The 21,148-nt window shown below is 39.9% G+C and overlaps 1 protein-coding gene across 2 annotated transcripts; it reads right to left on the bottom strand.

The window, feature by feature from the left end:
• Positions 1-4,271: 4,271 nt before the first annotated feature.
• Positions 4,272-8,276, bottom strand: LOC136675988 (neurogenic differentiation factor 6-B-like). 2 transcript variants are annotated; one of them, XM_066652824.1, is made up of 2 exons: positions 8,140-8,276; positions 4,272-5,762 (listed from the first exon to the last, which is right to left on the bottom strand). In XM_066652824.1, exon 2 carries the CDS (start codon positions 5,735-5,737, stop codon positions 4,943-4,945), a length of 795 nt encoding a protein of 264 aa, XP_066508921.1. In that variant the 5' UTR covers positions 5,738-5,762; positions 8,140-8,276; the 3' UTR covers positions 4,272-4,942. The 2 variants fall into 2 exon arrangements, with proteins under 2 accessions (XP_066508921.1, XP_066508922.1); XM_066652825.1 differs by lacking the exon at positions 8,140-8,276 and adding an exon at positions 6,000-6,041.
• Between the last annotated feature and the right edge of the window lie 12,872 nt (positions 8,277-21,148).

Here is a 21,148-nt window from a genome sequence, read left to right as displayed (position 1 = left end):
CTTTCAGTTGAGAAACCACTGCACAAACACAGCTTTTGTAAAATATTTTAAGTGTTATTAATTTCTTGTGTGTACATTCATAAAACCTCTGTGTGCTTCAGATTTCAGTTTTATGTACTTGATGTGTCTTTGATAGAATATATTTCCCAGTTAAAAAAATAAAGTCCAAGCTCTAAGAGGCCCTTAGTGCTTACCCAGTAAACATTTGATTCAACGTTGAAATAACGTAATGACTGCCTTCTAATCAACGTTCTCTTAAGGTTGAAAATGAAAGTTGAAAAGACGTCCAAACACAGACATTGAAAATACGTATTTTGGACGTCCATTGACGTTATTAATTGGTCCCGAAATAAACTACTTGTATAAAAGGCATTTTGGACGTCCACTGACGTTATTGATTGGTCACCACTTAACTAACTTATTAAGATGGAATTTGGACGTCCATTGACGTTTAAAATATGTCCTTGACGGACAGACTATTTTTAGACATTTTTTGAACGTCCAGGGACGTTCTTTGTTTACTGGGTAGGGTAATAATTTTGACATGAACCAGTGTATATATCTGTATTTAGCCCCATCCATTTAAATATATCAGCTTTGCATCTGAGTTGTTTAACTGAAAACTGAGACATTCTCCAAAACAGACATATTTCCTTGATGGGAGCGTTCAAAAGGACCGGAAGAATACGTGTTTTAAGAGATTGGCAGTTGTGTATTTACTTAATGTTTATTCTAAATTTGCTAAAAGCTCTGAATATTAAGAAACATAAAAATAATTTTGTACAGCACGCATGACAGTGAGGTGGTTGCTTTTACACAAATATGTCGTTTTTAATTTCTACAACGAAGCTCAAACTTTTTCAGACAAAGCCTCTTCTCAATCAGACACGACGCCATTTTGTTAGACATTAGAAATTATTCAACTGCAAGGGCAAACGTAGAAGTTATAAAAGCCAATTCTCGACTTAAATGTAAAACAACCGAGCAGAGAGAAACAGTAGTTGAATAAACCTTCAAACTTGTTAATAATAGTATTCATTTGCTATATGACCAAAATATACACATATTGCTTCGGATATCCAAAATAATAATTAGCCGTTTGGTTTTAGCTTCTGCGGAGGATATTTAGCTCTGCTTCACAGTCGTGCTGTGGTGCTTTATGACGCTCCAGCTGACGCTTTGCGTTGAGCATAGCGACAGTAAATCCCATAATATATATTTGCCCAGGAGTACAGTGCTCAAACTGTGGATGCTCCTCCCAGTTTTGCCAGCTGTAGCACTGGGCTTGCTTCCAAGATTTGTTATCTACATTAGATTCACTGATCCAGTGTAAAACTAAGAAAACTTTAGCCACCAAAGAAATGTTCTGGACGACTGAATGCGAGTAAGAAAAGTGTAAGAAACTTTTTTAAATTTGATTTTTGGCCAAAATAAAATGTTGAGTGTGTACCAGGAGAAAAGACCTGGGTAAGGCTGCCAACCTCACCTTAAATTCCATTCTTTGTCTCTCTCTCTCTCTCTCTCTCTCTCTCTCCTTCTCTCCCGTTAGCAGCTGTTGTGCTGTCTCAGTGTTGAAGGGGATATGAGGGGCTGTGGCCTGCAGCTCCTAGACAAACACACATAGCCCTCCCATCCCACTCAGACACATGGCACACTGCCACCGTAGAGTGTAAAGTCACAGACCACCACTAACCGAACATCTGCAGAGACATGGCAGTTTAAAATTCTGTTATATAACCATCAAAACACTGTAGATGCTATTTTAATCATCACAGAATTGTTTTAAAGTTAATTTAAATGAACAGTGTCTGATTTTATATGTAACGTATAATTAACATTTGTCAGGAATCTGTGTATTTTTCCATTACCTCAGAATCTCTGCTAGATTTGAGCATAGTTTTTTGAAACTAAATTATTCTTTCCTTGAACAGGAGAATTCTATAGATTTTTAGACCAAGTTTGGTGCAACCCAATGTTTTACATCTAATCCAGAAATGTGTGCGTGCCACCACTGACGTTACATGTGTTTTCTGAGTTTTTATATACAATGCTGATAAAGGATAATTAGGTGAAGGTGAAAAGAATAGGGGTAAAGCAAGCCATAACTATATTTTAGATTATGATCTTATCTCAGAATCAGTGTAAAACCATGTCTCAGACAACCATTCAACAACTTTGTCTGAAGGAGCTTTTAAAGGAAAATAAATTCTTCATTTGCCGTCGCTATGAACGGTTCTGACTTTGTTTCTGTAGATTGAGCATTTCATATGAGAACGATTTAATTCGGCATTAAGTAAAATACACATATTTGTAAATATTTGTTATAGAGTAAATATTTTTCTTTGCACTAACGCGGAATTTTCTCAGACACAGTTTATATCAGTTCAACAAAAACATCCCATTTCATTGTGACACCGATATATATTTACTAAACGAATAACGAAAGAAATATTAAGGAAGTTGCCAAGCAGTGCAATAAACTGCTTTAAAATATGACTTATTTATCAAATTAGTTCCTTCATTTTGAGTAGATGTAAATAAATCCGTAAATACATTATTATTATTATTATTATTATTATTATTATTACGGTTGTTACTGATTTTAGATTACGTTAATTGCTTACGTAATTATTCTTTAAAGAATCATAAGCCTGAATCTTATGCATATATTCGAAATAAAAAATATGGAATTTAATCCAATAACGAGACAACGGATTACAAATGATTACAGGTTACATTTGAGGTTTATTTTAATGGAGATTTTTAAAAACAAATGCAGTTGTTTTCTTCCGTAGACACATAAACACACACTCTGCTCTCTCGGAAACGCATTTAAAATCGTTTCATTCAAATCATTTGAGATAAACATTTCTGTGCTGTTCCGCTTTCTTTTGGGAACATTCCAGATTGAATTAGTTGTCGACGTTAAGCCACATTTTACACTTTTCACTCGTATTTACATCAGTTCAACACCGTCTGAACGACGTTGCATAGCTCCAGGTTTATTCACTTTATTGCTGATAAGAACAGATTTGACCAGAAAACAAGCGTATTAATAACATCTTTAAAATCAACAGGATTTGTTACTGATTTTCTCACTGTAGTAAAAAAAATGCAGATTTAACTGATGCCAGGTCAGTGGGATATTCCTTCCACACAGCAGGATTTCTCCCTCTGCCAGATAACATACTCCTCAATTTAAATGTGCCCAATAGGAAAAGAGCTGATAGACTATTGGACTGTCCCCAAATATGGCCAACTCATAAATCCTGCTTTGTGGAACATCTTTAAATAATTATTTAAAACCTGGAATAAACATTGTAAATACACAGGCTTACATCATACAAATAGAAAATGTTATCCGTATTTTGTCAAATTCTATCGATATTGAACTCAGTTTTGGACATAAATGAGAGAATTGTACATAGCAAGTAATGTATTCTTGTGTTTATAAAATGATGGCAAATATGTCAGTTCTATCTTTTGAAATTCAGGGGGGGGAATCGTCAACATTATCCTGTGAAAATGTCTTTGTCCGGTTTTGTTTTCCCCAAAACAAATAACGGAACTTGGACAAGAGTCACTTAAATACTCTATAAATAACCTAGAAAACAAGAAACGTCCCTGGACGTTCAAAATAGGTCTAAAAATAGGCAGTCCGTCAGGGACATATTTTAAACGTCAATGGACGTCCAAAATCCATTCTAATAAGTCAGTTAAGTGGTGACCAATTAATAACGTCAATGGACGTCCAAAATGCGTCTGATAGTCGTATTTTAACGTCTGTGTTTGGACATCTTTTCAACTTTCATTTTCAACCTTAAGAAAACGTGGATTACACGGCAGCCAGGTACGTTATTTCAACGTTGAATCAACGGCTAAATGTTTACTGGGAAAAGCGGAATAAAATCGTTGTTGTTTCCTCCGGGTGCTCTTTTGTCGATTGGACGTGTGAGTTTATTCACAAGTGTGAGTGACAGGTTGAGTGTGTGATGGGGTGGACTATAGCTCTGTCCAGGGCGTTTTTACTCACGACCCTCAAGCGCTAATATTAGATGAATGGGTGAAATAAAAGCTTTAAATAAAGCCTTCTTAAAGAAAGCCATTAACAATAAATAAATAAATAAATAAATAGTATAATGTTTAAAACAAGATTGAGATTTATACAACTGTTTTTATTTTTTTTAATCATATTTTATATAATGAGTCGCTTTTTCAATCTTATTCTTTAGAAAAATGTGAGCGAATTTCCCACTCATTAATTGGGAGTGTTCTGGAAAAAAAACGCCAGAGAGAACTTCAAATGTTGCGATAGCGTCATCAATTATTTTCAAGTATTTCTTTTACATCTTATTTTCCTTCAAATTGTTAAAATATTAACAATTCCGTTTTCCCCGTGAATTATGGGAATATTCGTCATGTCAGTCTTGAAGCGGTCAGACAATTAATGTTCCAGTTAACCCTTCACTGACCCCAACACTGGGACACAACACATATCTGATCATTTTCGCCTTTAAGTAGAACAAGGCTTTACGCGAAAGAAAACGATATCAACATTGACCGCCCTTCACGTGACTATTGGTCTTTTGTATTTTATTCAAATGCTTCAGATGTTGACTTTGAGTGAAAATAAACACACATCCTCTACGGAGAACACACTTCTGGGCATTTTAATACACAATTAGTGTAGTAATAATTACTAGTTTTATTAATCGCTATCACATGCCTAACTGGTAGCATGTGCATAAGTAATGGCACGTGTATGGAAAGTGCACGTGCTCTAAAAATATGTTGCCTGTAGACAAGATTTATCTTATTTTATACATCAAGTGAATCAAAAAGCACAGAAGTTGTTTTCTGCCCGTGTTTATATTTTCACCAACAAACACCTAAACACCTCCCCAAACTTTTCGTTGCAAATGTGTCAGGGTCCGACGTGTGTTCAGCTGTGGAAGCTCGTGTTCGGCTCGTGCTGGCTCTGGAAGCTCTGGTGCAGGTGCAGCTCGTAGGGGAAATGTGTGAGCGCGCCCCCGTGCGCGTAGTGAGAGTCCGCAGCCCCCTCGTGCTCGCGCGTCCTGAAAGAGAAGATGCCGTCGTAGCTGAGTGGGGGATCCAGCCTCGCGCCGCAGCCGCTCAACTCGTAGCCACCGCCGTTTGCTCCTCCGCCACGGTCGTACGGCGCGTGATGGGCGTGTCCGGTGGGCGTGGCCACGTGCTCAGCGTCGTAGTGCGCGTCATAATGCGTGTCGTAGCGTGCGGCGTTGAGCTGCAGGCAGCCGGCCACCAGGTTGGTAGTGGGTTGCGAGAGGCCTGCGCAAAGCGTGCGCGCGAACACCAACACGTCAGGCCGCGTGCCAGTGCGCAGCGTCTCGGAAAGGGCCCGGATGTAGTTTCTGGCCAGACGCAGCGTCTCGATCTTGGACAGTTTCTGCGTCTTGGAGTGGCACGGCACCACGCGCCGCAGACGCTCGAGCGCGCTGTTCAGCCCGTGCATGCGTGTACGCTCCCGCGTGTTCGCTTCCTGACGCCGTGCGCGCGCGCGCTCTGTGCCACCTGACCCTCCACCTCCTTCCCCTCCTCCTCCTCCTCCTCCTCTCCTCCGCCGTCCTGCGCGTCTGTCGTCCCGCTCTTCTTCATCCTCCTCTTCTTCGTCCCTCGTCTCCTTCGACCCCGCGCTGGACGAGCCGAAACGGAGCTCGCGCGAGGCTTCTGCCTCTTCAAATGGCACCGTGAGCATCTTCTCTACGTCACCACCACTACCACTACAACAACAGTAAACAACAAAAATAAACAACAACAATAAAGGGTTCTGCACGGGTTCTCTAAAGAACCAAAAGCACCGCAGAGAGTTCCACAACAGAATTGGAGGAGAGAACAAGAGACAGAAGGGTAGAAGAAAACAGAAAAATGTGTATGCAAAAAAAAAATGTGTACAGGAAAATTATATATATATAAAAAAAAAAACGACAGAATTGGGATACACACAAAAAGGAACAAACCCAAAGAAAGGAAGAAGAAATAAAAGAAGTGTGTGGGGGGGAGCTGAGGGGTTTGGAGGGAGGGAAAGTTTCAGAAGAGTTCACTTTTGCAGTGGTGTGTAGACGGCGGGAACATAAACATCAGGGAGTGACAGTGAGGACAATTTACAGACGTTCAGCCAATCAGGTTCAAGGACACGATGACGTCACCAGCGTTGGCAGTTGCATTTCAAACTCAGTGTCAAGATTCGGGCCCAGATATGATCACACTTTCTCCAAAATTTATACTATTTATAGAATTTAAAACAGACGGCGTACACAGGGGGTCCAGTGAATGAAATGTGTTTGGATATGACAAAGAATAAATGGAATAATGAAAGGATTTGGGCGTGAAAAACAATAATAACAACAACTAGCATCGACATTTTGAACAGTTTGTGTTGTAAATTTGCCTCAAAATGTTGAAACTAATATCTGTATAAAGCCCATATCATCACTGTCCAATGAACAACATATATCTCCATTTATGTCAGTTTATAGTGTATTATATCATTTGAACACAGCAGCAGTTTGTCACATTATGTTTACATTTTTTAATAGAAATGCTGCAAAATTACTTGGAATAAAATCTTTTTACCCTGACTTTGATTGAAAGTTAAGAGGGTTTTTTTCCCCATATCCTGTAAAGTTATTATTTTGGAGATGCATGGTTTTCACAGCAACTATATACTCTTTGGTCATTTAAAATCTGAAATGTTTAAAATTTTAATTTAATTTAATGTTTTGGTTTCATAAATACATTTTCAGCTAATGTTTGTTTTTTTTAAAGAAACAACAGTGTTAATGAGATGCCTATGAAGTTGAGGAACGTATATAAAGTTCAACAGTTTAAAGGTTCTATGTCTGACTTGGTTCTCCATGAAATTTAAAGAGTGGTCACGTAAGAGTGAAACATGATCTAAATCTTGATGTAGAACTGCATTTCAAAGCCAGCAAACATTTAAAAAAAATGGAGTCCATCTGTCAATGTGTCTCTTGGTGTCTGGCCATCTCTCTCTCTCTCTCTCTCTCTCTCTCTCTCTCTCTCTCTCTCTCTCTCTCTCTCTCTCTCTCACTGTGTCTAAGCCCACAAAGATTCATACTCATACTGAAGTTTGATTTTTGATTTTAATGTGTATTTAAGCAGCAGCTTTCTTCTGGCTGGAAATGACATGAATATGTGACAAAGAGGCCACATCACGCAACCAAAGGTCAACACTAGACTCTTTGGTTTTAGCAGCAACTGTCTCAAGATTTACAGCAGTAACAGTCTCAAGATTTCTGACATATGACGTGAGGATCTGCTCTTCTCTCTGTGCAGTTGGTCAGAAAGCCCACGCACATGGACGAAATGACTAGCACCATTTGAAATGGCATAGAAGTATGTTTACAAATAGTTAAATGATTCATTAGCATCTCTAGCTAAATGGCCTACTGTCCTTTGTCACATTTTTATGTCATCATTTCCAACCTGAAGTAAAAAAAACAGGTAAAAAAATAAATAAAAAAGAAGAAATCAAAAACAATAAATAAAACATTAAATAAATGATGGGCCTAACTGTATCTGTCTATCTGTCTGTCCACCTGTCCATCTGTCTCTATGACTACACTCAAAATAAAGCTGTCATTAAGGGTTCTTTGGACCCATAGAAGAACAACTTTCGGTTCCCAAAAGAAAATGTCAGTGGGTATTTTCTTACCATTTTTGAAACAGGTTCAAACACTGCATGACTTCATACAGTGTAACGTAGTTAAATAAAGGCAGAAGAACAGTATGCAGCCATGTATTTTTAAGAGTCTGTCAATCCATCAGAGAAATGCGTTTGACTTCCTGAAAAACTGTTCGGTGGACGATTCCCTATAGAACCATTTATTTAGTAAAAGGCAGATGTAATGTATCTATAACAAGTAATGCTTTTCTATCTATTCATCTATACATCCATCTTCATACACAACCCAGGACACAACAAAGAGCCTCACGTCTGCTCAAGGATCAACACACACATTTGATTCTAAACCTAAAGCCCTGTGTATTCTGGATTCCAATTCTAGACGAGATGATACAGTGATGTGAAGATGGTTGTGTGTTGATGGTGTAGTGTGTGGGTGCGTGAAGTCTTACCTGCTTCTCCCTCAGACTTCAGTTGGCATGATGTCAGTGATGTACATCCCCCTGGTTTCAGCAGCTTCCATGTGTTACTGAGAGACTGAGGAGATTCCTTTAAGCTCTCTCTCTCTCTCTCTTGCACTATCTCTCGTCCCCTCCCTCTATGGTACACCTTTCCTCGCTCTCTTACTCTGCCCCCCCCCCCCTCTTCTTCTCTTACTCCCCTCCCTCTCTCCTCCTGCACTCTTATACTATCCCACTCTTCCTCTCTGTCTTTCTTACATTCTTCTTCTTTCTCACATCTTTCTGTCTCTCTCTCTCTCTCTCTCTCTCTCTCTCTCTCTCTATCTATCTCTCCCTCTCTGTTTTGCTCTGTCACACACATTTTTATTCTTCCTCTCACTTTCTGTCCTTCTCCCTCCCTCCATCTGTCCCTCTCTCTCTCTCTCCATTCTCTCTCTTTTACTCACTCTCTTGCTTCCTCTCTCTCTCTCCCTCTCTGTTTTGCTCGGTCACACACATTCTTATTCTTCCTCTCACTTTCTGTCCTTCTCCCTCCCTCCATCTGTCCCTCTCTCTCTCTCTCTCTCTCTCTCTCTCTCTCTCTCTCCATTCTCTCTCTTTCACTCACTCTCTTGCTTCCTCTCTCTTTCTCTTGGGTGTCTTCTCTCATATTCATTCTCTGACACTCAGTCTCTCTCTCTCTCTCTCTCTCTCTCTCAGTCTCTCTCTCTCTCTCTCTCTCTCTCTCTCTCTCTCTCTCTCTCTCACTCTCACTCTCTCTCTCTCCTGCTCTATGTGCCAATCTGCCAGCTCTGGTACCCGTTGCCATCTGCTGCTGTTGTCTCATGGCACTGCTGAGTCTCCAGGGGTTTCCTCTCCGCACTCATCATCTGCTGCAGTAACAGCCACAGAGAGGCTTTCACTCACCAACAAACAACAACACGCATATAACTCACCTACCTCATCCTCTCCATCCTAATTTACTTTGTCCTCACCCTCATCTACCTCATCCTCCTCTTTTACCTCATCTACTTCACCTACCTCCTCCTTCTGCTCATCCTCACCCTCCTCATTCTCCTCATCTCACTCATTCATCCTGCTCATCCTCTACCTTATCCTCCTCATTCTCATTTACCTCATCCACCTCAACCTCAATATCTACCTCACACACAATTCTCATCCTAACCTTTTTCATCTACCTCATCCTACTCATTTACCCAATCTACTTCATCTACTTTCATCCTTTGCTCATTCTCCCCCTGCTCATCCACCTCATTATCTACCTTATCCTCCTCACTTGCCTCATCTACCTCATTCTCATTATGTGCCTCATTATCTACCTCACATCCTAATGTGCTCCATCTACCTCTTCCTTCTCATCTACTTCATCTAACTCCTCCCTCTGATGATACTCACCACAATCTACCTCATCCCTGTAGCTATCCTCATCATCTACCTCATTCTTCTCACTCTTCTTATGAACCTCATCCTCCTCGTTCTGTTAAATTTTGCGTAAATACACCCACACACACATGTCCTTCATGCCTGTCCCCACAGTATGCCTCAGCTGGCATCCTGTGCGTTCTGCTCCGGCACACACACACACACTCACTCTCTCTCACACACTCACACACACACACACACACACACACACACACACACACACATACACACACACACACCAATGTCTGATGAGTCAAACTCCACATCTACTAATCAGTTGACTGCACTAATTGCAAATGCAAATATGCAAATGTATATAATTAATTACTCCACTAATTAGTTCTCTGTTCTTTTCAGGTAATAAATCATTGTGTGGTTGAAAGAGAGCGGGAGCAAGTGAGGGGCTCTCCCCCACATAAAAGATTTATATACTGCCATAACAGAGCTGGAACTACAAAGGTCACCCTGGACCAAAGTGAGTCAGTCCACTCCGTCCACTCCATAACTGCTTCCTAATGTGTGCCAGTCAACACGCCCTGGCATTTTTGATGGACACAGGGTAGGTAGGCGATGGGAGGGCAGGGGTGGAGTTGTGGGGGGGATGTGGTGTCCTTATATTTTGCTGTTGTGATAAACTACATAGTGCAGCCTCAACATACAGCATCACATTAACTAACAAATGTTCCCTAGAGTAATGGAGCACCATTAAAATACATTTGTGAACAAAAACAAATTATATACCCACCTCATTTTACCTGAGCTCAGTAATGGCCCTCACGGCTAAATGCAAAACGTTCAAAGAGGTGTCCAAAAAGTTCTGAAGCCTTCCCAGAAAAGTTAATGCTGTTTCTGTTGCAATGGGGCGATAAACCACCTTCCAAGACTTTTCATTTCAGAAGAAATGTTTAAAAAGTGTGAATAAGGGGAGGAATGGTGGCGCTGTAGGAAGTGTCCCTGTCACAGAGATCCCAAGTCCTGTGGTGTGTTCTCCCAGTGTGTGTGTAGGTTTCTGCTGGGTGTTTTCGTTACTTCTCACAGTCTGAAACACATGTTGAGTGTATGGCTGAGTGTGTGATGGCCTACAAATGGACTTGAACCCCATCTAGTCTGTGTTCCTGTCTAGCTCTCAGTGGTTCCAGGTAGGCTCCAGACCCACCACAACCATGAACAGGACGACTCTGTTACAGAAAATGAATGACTGTCAATGTATTTTAGAATTCACTTTATCTATTGCCAGTTTTATTTAATTAAACCTGATATAATATAGTATTAAACATGTCTTGTTATAGGGCGGCACAGTGGTGCAGCAGGTAGTGTCGCAGTCACACAGCTCCAGGGACCTGGAGGTTGTGGGTTCGATTCCCGCTCCGAGTGACTGTCTGTGAAGAGTTTGGTGTGTTCTCCCTGTGTCTGCGTGGGTTCCCTCCGAGTCCTCTGGTTTCCTCCCACAGGCCAAAAAAAAATGTTGGTAGGTGAATTGGCGACTGAAAAGTGTCTGTGTGTGTGTGTGTTGCCCTATGAAGGACTGGTGCCCCCTCCAGGGTGTATTCCTGCCTTGCGCCCAATGATTCCAGGTAGGCTCTGGACCCACTGTGACCCTGAACTGGATAAGCACTTACAGATAATGAATGTCTAGTTATATTTAAAATCATCTCCAAACTCTCCAGATTTGGCCATAAAGTGTAAATCAGCAAATCATTTTACACACATTCCCATTTAAAGTCTATATAGACTTTAAAGTCTAGAAGAGACAAGTTTGATGTCAAAAGTTTGCTTCTTAGTTTTCCACAGGACATAAGCCATGGAAAGGCCTCTACCACACCACAGTAAACAGTGAAATGTGTGTGTGATTTATAGAGCAGTAGTCATCTTTTATACTGTAGAAAAACTAAGTAATAAAAGTGTAGACTTTGAATGCTTTAGACATTAATCTGTTATTGTCCAGAGATGATTGACTTATTAAGAGACTACAATTATTGATCACCATCATCAAAGCTATAATTTCATTTCAACACAGCGCTTAAAACTCGGAGAGTCCGTATGTCGCTCTGAACCTTAAAAACCCTCACTCTCATAATTACATCAACAGAACTATTTTAGTAGGTACTTTGTTTATATTAAAAATGAATTACTTCAGAAATAATTCCTAGTAGCTACTAAATAGTTCATAGAAGTTACTGAAAGAATGAGTATACTGAATAACTCTGAACAGGTTCTGAATAATGTATCAGCTATTGAATAATTAAATGATTTATTGAATTGTTTACATCAACTACTGAAATCTGCAGTGAAATGAAAGCAGTGAATGAATAATTTATAACAGGTTACTAATTTATTTCTAGTAATTATTGAATGACTAATTGTAGCTACAGTATATTATATAATGATTACTGAATAACTGATATTATTACTGTTATGAAATCAGTCTGAAGAAAGCAGGGGCTTTTATATTTCCTGACATTCATGTTGTACACGTTTGTATATCACTGCCTTGTTCACTGGTATAAAAGTACTGCAAAATAACATCTCTACCCACTGTGTTGATAGGCTTAAGATTAATAAGTAAATAAGAAAGTGGTGTTCTGATGGTGTTGGTGGAGGTGTGGAGGTGACACAGTGAGTGGTGATGGTGATGAAGGCTCTAGCTGCTTTAATGACAGTATTATCATATTATCAGCTCTAAAAGACAGCATGAGCTGAGAATAAAGGGATTAACTTGTCAGAGAGAGAGAGAGGGAGAGAGAGAGAGGTGTGAGAAGGGTGAGGTGGGGAGGGGTGGGCTCTGGGGTGAGGTTCAGGCATCTGGTGTAAAATCACAGGCAAAAGTTTGGGCATTCTTTGTCATATTAATGGTTTTGTCATGGCACATCCTTAGGTAACAAACCTAAATATTGCATTTTCGAAGGAACGCGCACAGGAATGTGGTGGATTCTAATGGAAAACTGGGAGATTTTTAAATAATTTATGTTGGACACTGTATAAACACCACCTATAATTTATTTCAACACTATATGGCTATATTAAACACATTGAATTTGCCTTTATCACCACTTCCATCATTTTCTGGAGCTTTGTTTTTATTAATTCAAGTTGTTTGCAAAAGTTCAAATTGTTTGCATCATCTTCCAAATAAGGAAATTCAGTAAATAAACAGCGTTATTGTTCAAAAGTTGTGCCCAAATGTCTGCATAGGATGGTGTAAATATCATCATATGTTTATATTTTAACGGCATTTGGCAGATGTAGCCGACTGCTGTGCTAGGAATGTTGCCTAAAGAGTCAGATTGTTGTACTGTGGTGGGCTTTGTGTTAGTGTTCACAGTTATATACAATGGAGTCCATGAACAATACCAGTGTGTGCATGCATGCGTGCGTGCGTGTGTGTGTATGCGTGTGTATAAAGGCCAGGCCTCAGAGCCTCCACTGCAGCTGTGCTGTTTTTACCAATTACCTGCTCCATATGCCGCAATGCCACTCTGCACAGGTGGAGTCTCAGATGGAGAAAAAGGAATGTGGGGAAAATGACAGTGGTCACTTTTCACACACACACACACACACACACACACACGCACGCACACACACACACACAGATTGTGTCTGGACTTAGGCTCATACATAGGTTACACATTGTATAAATGGTCTTTAAGAGGTCATACCTTTACAAATCCACAGCTGTACATCCTTCTTTGTGTACATCTTTCTATAAGAAGGATAAATCAACAGTGTGGGTCTGAAAGGATGTGGAGCTGAAGCACTTACTACAACACCAATCCCAATGATGTTGGGACAATGTGTAAAACATAAATAAAAACAGAATACAATGATTTGGAATTCCTTTTCAAACTATATTCAGTTAAATACACTACAAAGATATTTAATGTTCAAACAAATAAACTCTATTGTATATTTTGCAAATATCCACTCATTTTGAATTTGAGCCTTGCAACACGTTCCAAAAGAGTTGGGACAGGGGCATGTTTACCACTGTGTTACATCACCTTTCCTTTTAGCAACACTCAATAAGCATTTGGGAACTGAGGACACCAATTGTTGAAGTGTTGTAGGTGGAATTCTTTCCCATTCTTGCTTGATGTACAACTTCAGTTGCTCAAGTCTCTGTTGTCATATTTTGCGCTTCATAATGCACCACACATTTTCAATGGGAGACATGTCTGGACTGAGGCAGGCCAGTCTAGTACCCGCACTCTTATGTCCATGAAAAAGACGTTGCTTGGATGGCAGCATATGTTGCTCCAAAACCTGTATGTGCCTTTCAGTGTTAATGGTGCCTTCACAGATTTGCAAGTTACCCATGCTCTGGGCACTAACACACCCATATACTATCAGAGATGCTGGAACTTTTTTTTTAACTTTGCACTGATAACAATCCAGACAGTCCTTTTCCTCTTTGGCCCAGAGGACACGATGTCCATAATTTCCAAAAATAAATTGAAATATGCACTCGTCAGACGACAGGACACTTTTCCATTTTGCATCGGTCCATCTCAGATGAGCTCAGGCCCAGAGAAGCCTGTGGCATTTCTGGGTGTTGTTGGTATACGGCTTTCGCTTTGCATGGTAGAGTTTTAACATGCACTTGTAGATGAAGTGTCGAACTGTGTTCATTCACAATGGTTTTCTGAAGTGTTCCTGAGCCCATGTGGTAATATCTGTTACAGAATGGTGTCAGTTTTTAATGCAGTGGTTCATCGGAGGTCACGGGCATTCAATGTTGGTTTTTCGGCCTTGAAGAGATTTCTTCAGATTCTCTGAATCTTTGATAATATGATGTAGATGATGAAATCCCTAAATTTCTTGCAGTTGTAAGTTAAGAAACGTTCTCACACTGTTGGACGATTTGCTCCCATAGTTCAAACTAGTGAACCTCGCTCCATCGTTGATTGTGAACGACAGAGCCCTTCAAGGATGCTCCCTTTGCACACAATCATGACACTCACCTGTTTCCAATTAACATGTTCACCTGTGGAATGATCCAAACAGGTGTTTTTGAGCATTCCTCAATTTTCCCAGTCTTTTGCTGCCCCTGTCCCAACTCTTTTGGAACATGTTGCAGGCCTCAAATTCAAAATGAGAGAATATTTGCAAAAATAAGTTTATCCATTTGAACATTAAATACCTTGTCTTTGTAGTGTATTCAGTTGAAAAGGATTTGCACATTATTCTATTCTGTTTTTAGTTATGTTTTATACAATGTCCCAACTTCATTGGAACTGGGGTTGTAATAATCAATACAAAAGAAGATAGTTTGAAAATGGACTAGCCACCCCAGAGCCTAGACCACAACCTGAATGTGTTTGGAGTTACTTTTTTTGTGTGAAATTCAGATGCAACCAACTTATAAGCGTGAAATTTGGAGGACAAATGTTCCTTTATAATGTGTAGTTTTTAAAGCAACACTATGTAAAATTAAAGCTTCAAAATCATTGTGATGATTCTTTGACCTGTAATAGGGAGAAAAGCACCTTTGCTGTTGCTACTCTGGACTCTGCACTGCAGAAACTGCACTATGTAACTTTTGGGGTAGGGGTGTGTTTTTCCTTCTCTGTGTAAATGAAAATATGATGTGAGGGAATGGATCAGCTCCTGTGTATCCAACACAATAAACTACACAGATGGAGCCAATCAGTTATGCTAATGACAGTGAAATATGGAGTCATGAATAATGCATATGTTTTTAGAGATGGATAAGGTAAACATGGCGGTGGTTGAATGTTGTGGGTGGAGGAGTGGGAGGAAGAGAATGGACTTTGTTTCGCCTCATGCCAAATTACTCATTGAGAAAAGAAAAAAGGCACCTTTACAGCAGCAAGGAGCTGGCACTCCACCTCCATTTGGTTACACTTTTTATTACTTCTTTATAAACAAGCTAATACAAAATTGTTTAGATGTTTGCCTCTGATCTTATAAACAAAGAGAATATTTCAAGCTTCTTTTTTAAGATGCTATATGACTCTTGGATTATTAATGATTTGTTTATGTAGTTTTTAATGTATATGAATATCTCTGTTTTTCAAATTTAATTCCAGATATTAAAAAGATTTAAATGCATTCAGTGAAGATGAAAAGGAGCGCAGAGAAATAAAAGCACTAAGTAGTAACTGAGAAAATGAGAACGGATATGAAAAAAAAACAAGCAAAAACAGCTATGAAGCAGAGCATTGGCTGTGTGCTGGTTGGGGAGAACAATGGCTCATTATCATTTAAAGGAACAGGAATTGGCCAATCAGAACAGGGCTGTTTAGACGGGAGGAGAATGCTGCTGTGGTGTTTGATATTTGTGGTATTTTAACCAAAGTGTGATTAGATTTATGTAGTAGTTCTTTGTTGCTGCTTTAAAAGTATCACTCTATATTTACAGTCAGTAGTCAGTATTTAAATAAATGTATGAACAGAGTTTCAGGTGCCAATGGTGAAGTGTTTCCTTTATTTTTTTAACTGAAAAAAGAGTGTCTGAGGAGAAACACAGTTTAAAAAGCTATGGCCTATTTCGTTTTCAGCAGATACACAGAAATTGTGTTCTAAAATCAGCAGGAAGAAAATATATGTACAGTAATTATAGAGAATCTAATAATCAGAAATGACATTGGACTTATCTGAATATTTAGACCCCTAACTGAAAGTTTATCTCTGCCTACTGAACAGCTTGGGTGGTTTTAATGTGGTTTAAGGCAACAGTGTGAAGTAGGCCTGCTGTTAACAACAGTGCTAATCGGTGCTAAAACCTAGTGTGAGTTAGCCACTTTAGCTTCATAGCTCCTGTACAAATCTAAAGATGCAAATTTCAGGTACTGAACATGTCACGGCTGATAGATTTTATAGAGAAAAAAACCCACAGAAAGTTATTTTACGCTTAAGCTGTCGCTTTAACCACGTTCTTACCTCAATGAGTCATTTAGCATATTATAGTCGCACTCAAACTGAAACGCTCTTTTTCTCGCTCTCTCCCGCTCGCGCTGGTGTACAGATTCTGCATCATCGTGGTTAGGGTGGTGGTCCTCCAGAGGAAAAAGCAATGTATTCATAACCATTTTGTGAAATAATGTGGGGATGTTTCGAGGTCTTAAACCCTTCAGGCATCTAGTTCCTATCAACACCACTGTGAACAAATGTATACATTTCACATCACAACGCACTAGAAGATTTTGTTTACATCTTGAATTGAATTAAAGAACCCAAAAATAGACTCACCACTTATGAATTCAACCAGGGTTATTTGAATTTTGAATATGCATACACACAGATCAGTCATTACATTTAAATCCTCCTTGTTTCTACACTCACTGTCATTTTATCAGCTCCATCTGTTGTTCTACATGATTTGTTTGCCCCCTTTGTCCCTGTTTTTTAGCGTCCAGGGCCAGTGTTGGACCCCCACACAGCAGGTATAATTAGTTTTGTGGATCATTCTCAGAACTGCAGTGATATTGACGTGGTGATGGTGTATAAGTTGCACTGTGACAAATGGATCAGACCAAGTATTATGCTGGGTTTTCTAACACTGTCCACTCACTTTCCACTCTGTTGGACACTTCTACCTCATTGGTCCACTTTATAGATGTCAAGAAACTCATCTCTTGCTGCAGTGTTTGTGTTGGTGGTGTGTTGGATGCTAACCATAGGACACTATTGGCTATGTATTTTTGGTTGATCAGTCCAGCAGTGACACTGGGGTTTTTAAAAACTTCAGCAGTACTGCTGTGTCTGATCCACTCATACCAACACAACACACGCTAATACACCACTACCACCATGTCAGTGTCACTTCAGGGCTGAGAATGACTCACCAGCCAAATTATACCGGGTGAAAGGGGGCAAACAGAACAACAGATGGACTACAGTCTGTAATTGTAGAGCTACAAAGTGCTCCTGTATGTATAATATAAATATAAATGAGGAAACCTTTTAACCCCTTCTTCAAAGTTCAGGCAAAAAATGGGCTACTCTGGAAAGCCCGTAGAAGTAAAAACATGGTAGTGCACGTAAACCTCACACTTCCCCGAGAGCGTGCCATTGTTCTGGTGTTTGGCATATGGTCCAGGCTCGTGGGTCTCGCACTCGACGCTAACAGCTCTGCACTCACAGGCCCGTGTTAACACCCTCACGCTCAGAGCGTGGGACAGATTGGGAAGTGTGTGTGGTGCCTTCGCACTTCCTGAGTTCATTGTAATAAGGAGATATGTGTTAAATAGAAATTAAAACATAAATTGAATATATATATACACACACAACCATTTCATGTGCATGTGAGGGATGTGGAACAGGAGCTCCTACTGATTACAAACCTCTGCATGCCTGCAGATGCTTCAGCTCCAAAAGGTATGAGGTATATATTATATTAGATATGAAACATGATGGTGCCAAGACTTTGGGATATGTCCCAGGACCCCAGGCCTTCCCCCTCCCCCATGCCTTCCATCTCCCCCACCTCCTCAGCTCTGGCATCTGCACATCTCATGTTCTTCCCTGCATGCGCACAGATTCTTTATTCATTACTCATATTGATGATGGAAGTAACAACAGAAGAAGGTTCTGATTCTCCTGCATCCTCGTGTACAGATTCTAATTTTGTTCATTATCTTCGCTGTTTCTGGCAGATGTCAAACAAAGCAGCAAAATGGCATTTTACTGTTAGCAGGTTAAAAATAAGCAGTAACTGAATCTCTGCAGCTCTGCAGCACTATGTAACAGGATGGGAACAGGCAGAAATGTTTGCTAATTTCAGTGCCTGTTAATGCAACAAGATTTTTGGGCCAGTTAAGATGGACTATAAATGGTCGCTGATGTTAGGGAAGTTTGAACTTAAGTTTGTAATCTCAGGTAAAAGGTGGCAGGTTCTTTACTGGTGGTGTATCACTCCTCCAGAGTCTCGAGACTGTGGAGAATGACACTCTTGCAAGTTTTGTGCGAAACTAGAGGAACGCTGCAGAGCGCAACAGCTGTTAGATAATTAAATAACTGCCTGCCTGCTGTTAAGATAGTCCCTCAATGTGATAAACACGACCATTAAGCAATTCCACCAAACCCTACAGAAATATGCAAATAAGCACCCACGCACTTACGCGCGCACACACACACACACACATTCATATCCCATCACTACCTACATACATATGAGATACACTTTCTCAATAGTGACAGTGACACCTCGTGGTGAAATTCGGAAACTACTTGTGTAATAATTAGTCTAACCAGTTAGTATCAAACAGACTATTCATTATATTAATACTGGGAATAGAAGAAAAATAGGGGGGTAAATTTCATATTACAATATAAGATATCAACATATTCATATGGAACTTCTATATTACATATTTATATAGACAATTGTATTAATACAGACACGGAAGCAAAGGCCATTTTTGTTCATATTGACAGTGACATCTAGTGGTGAGATCTGTGAACAACATCGGAAATTAATCTTATATGGTTCTTCGTTCATTCATTCATTCAATTTCCATGAGGTCGTTGGGGTGGGCTCGTTGCCTACCCGTGATCACTGTGCGCAAGGCAGGAACACACCCTGAGTGGGGCACTAAACCATCACAGGGCACCACACACTCACCCACGCACTACCAGAGAAACCAGAGCACCTGGAGGAAACCCATGTAGGCACAAGGAGAACAGCCAACTCCTCACAGACAATGACCTGAAGCAGGGGATAGAACCAAGTAATACTAAGTAATTTTTATAAGCAAAATTAGCAACTCAGTACAGATCACTGCAGATAAAGAAATAGTCCCCCACTGACCCCCATTTTGATCCGTAGAATGGGTCCCCGACATAGAGCCACTGTGTATTAAATGTGTGACGTACACAGTTTCTGATACATCCAGGCCACTAGGTGTCTGTATAGTTTCTCTCTGGACAAAATGAGTGATTTCGATTTAAAGTACGAGTACAGAAGACTTTTGTTTGTTTTCTGAGATCCTCACATGTAAATGATCAAGATATTGATAAGAAAGTGTGTCAGGGCCTTGATAACAATGCTAGATAATGGCTGTGATAGGGTGACCAGATCTGAGATGGTGAAAAAGAGGACACGTTTCCGGGGACCTATGTGTGCTTTGAGGTCCTTTACATCTTTATTTGCTACACAAAACATGGGAAATTCTTTTTTAATTCATCCGAGAACTTACATTTACGTTTCAGCATAGCTGCTCGAGATGAGGGTAGGTACATGAGCTTTACATGAACTACTGTGCAGACTGACCAATTAAATGTTTACAGAGAAGGTTATCGACCAATAACGGTAGCTCTACATTCAGACCGTCCAATCAGAAGATTTTAGGCTACTTCACCACGCCCCCTTCTCACTCAAGTGAACCAATCGGAGTAGAGGAGGGCGGGACTACTTTGTGAACGAAACGAAATTCTATGTAAGCTCTAGAAAAATCCCGGACGTTTGTGGAATTCAGCCCGGACAATTTTTTAAGTCTAAAAAATAGGACATGTCCGGGAAAAAGAGGACGTCTGGTCACCCTAGGCTGTGATCTCTCTGGATGGATTGATGATGTCTCTCTCTCTCTCTCTCTCTCTCACACACACACACACTGGAAGAAAAAGAGGCACTTTTGTTCTGAGCCCTTTGAGTTCATGTTTATTGTGGATGACGGTTGTGCAGTCACAGAGCGCAATGGAGTCATACGTCATTCTCTCTCTCTCTCTCTCTCTCTCTAACACCCATCGCATCTACACAGCACACATCACAGTGTCAGCGTTTAGAATTGCACATTATCAGCTCTCATGCACACACACACCTATACACAATCATACACACATGCTTACACACACACACACTCTCTCTCTCTCACACAGACACACACACACACACACACACTCCAAATCGTCATTTAAATGTAAGGTCAAACATTCACCTGTCCCATGTTTTAAACCTAGCGTGGTCACATGTAGGCAGATTTACAGTGCAGGACGCTTAGGAACAAACCTCAAACACAAACAGATGGACAGTGAAAGGAAAGAGAGCCATTACTAATTAATATTAAAAATGAAAACATCATTAAACCGCAGAACTGAAGAATGCTAGAGAGGGCAGTGTTATCTCTGCTTTGTACAAACTGTGTCCATAACGAGGGATTTATTTCCGGAAGTTTTGTTTATTATTATTATTATTTTAACTTGATCTGTAGCTGCTGGTAACTCAGCGCCCCCTAATGGACACTTTCTGAGATTAAAGTGCATTAAGTATTATTAAGGTACATTAAATTATTTGGAAATGTAGAAGTTTAGGTATTTAAATTTAAATATAAATAAAATCGATGCGTAATATTAGTAAATTAAGATAATTTGGTACGTTTTTCTCCATTTTTAATTTATTATTTTTTATTTGCTGTGTCACCATATGACTTTTAATAAGTTAATGAAGGGCTGGGGTGGGGTTCTTCTTGCACAAGCCCGAATATTTTATAATACAGTTTTATTATTACATGTTAAAATTGTGTGGCACGCAATAAAATAAAAAAAAGGAAAGAAAATAAAAAAAAAACAGTTCTAACTTAATATAATAAAAGTCTGTCCCCAGAATAACACCTCCCTCAAA

The sequence above is a fragment of the Hoplias malabaricus genome, chromosome X1 (genome assembly GCF_029633855.1).
Source record: "Hoplias malabaricus isolate fHopMal1 chromosome X1, fHopMal1.hap1, whole genome shotgun sequence".
Classification (NCBI taxonomy): Eukaryota; Metazoa; Chordata; class Actinopteri; order Characiformes; family Erythrinidae; genus Hoplias; species Hoplias malabaricus.
Note: the sequence above shows the minus strand (reverse complement) of the source record. Positions and strands in the feature narration are given on the sequence as shown.

What these genes read in the sequence shown, in the direction of transcription:
- LOC136675988 (XM_066652824.1), bottom strand. Translation starts at nt 5,737, where the DNA reads ATGCTCACGGTGCCATTTGAAGAGGCAGAAGCCTCGCGCGAGCTCCGT.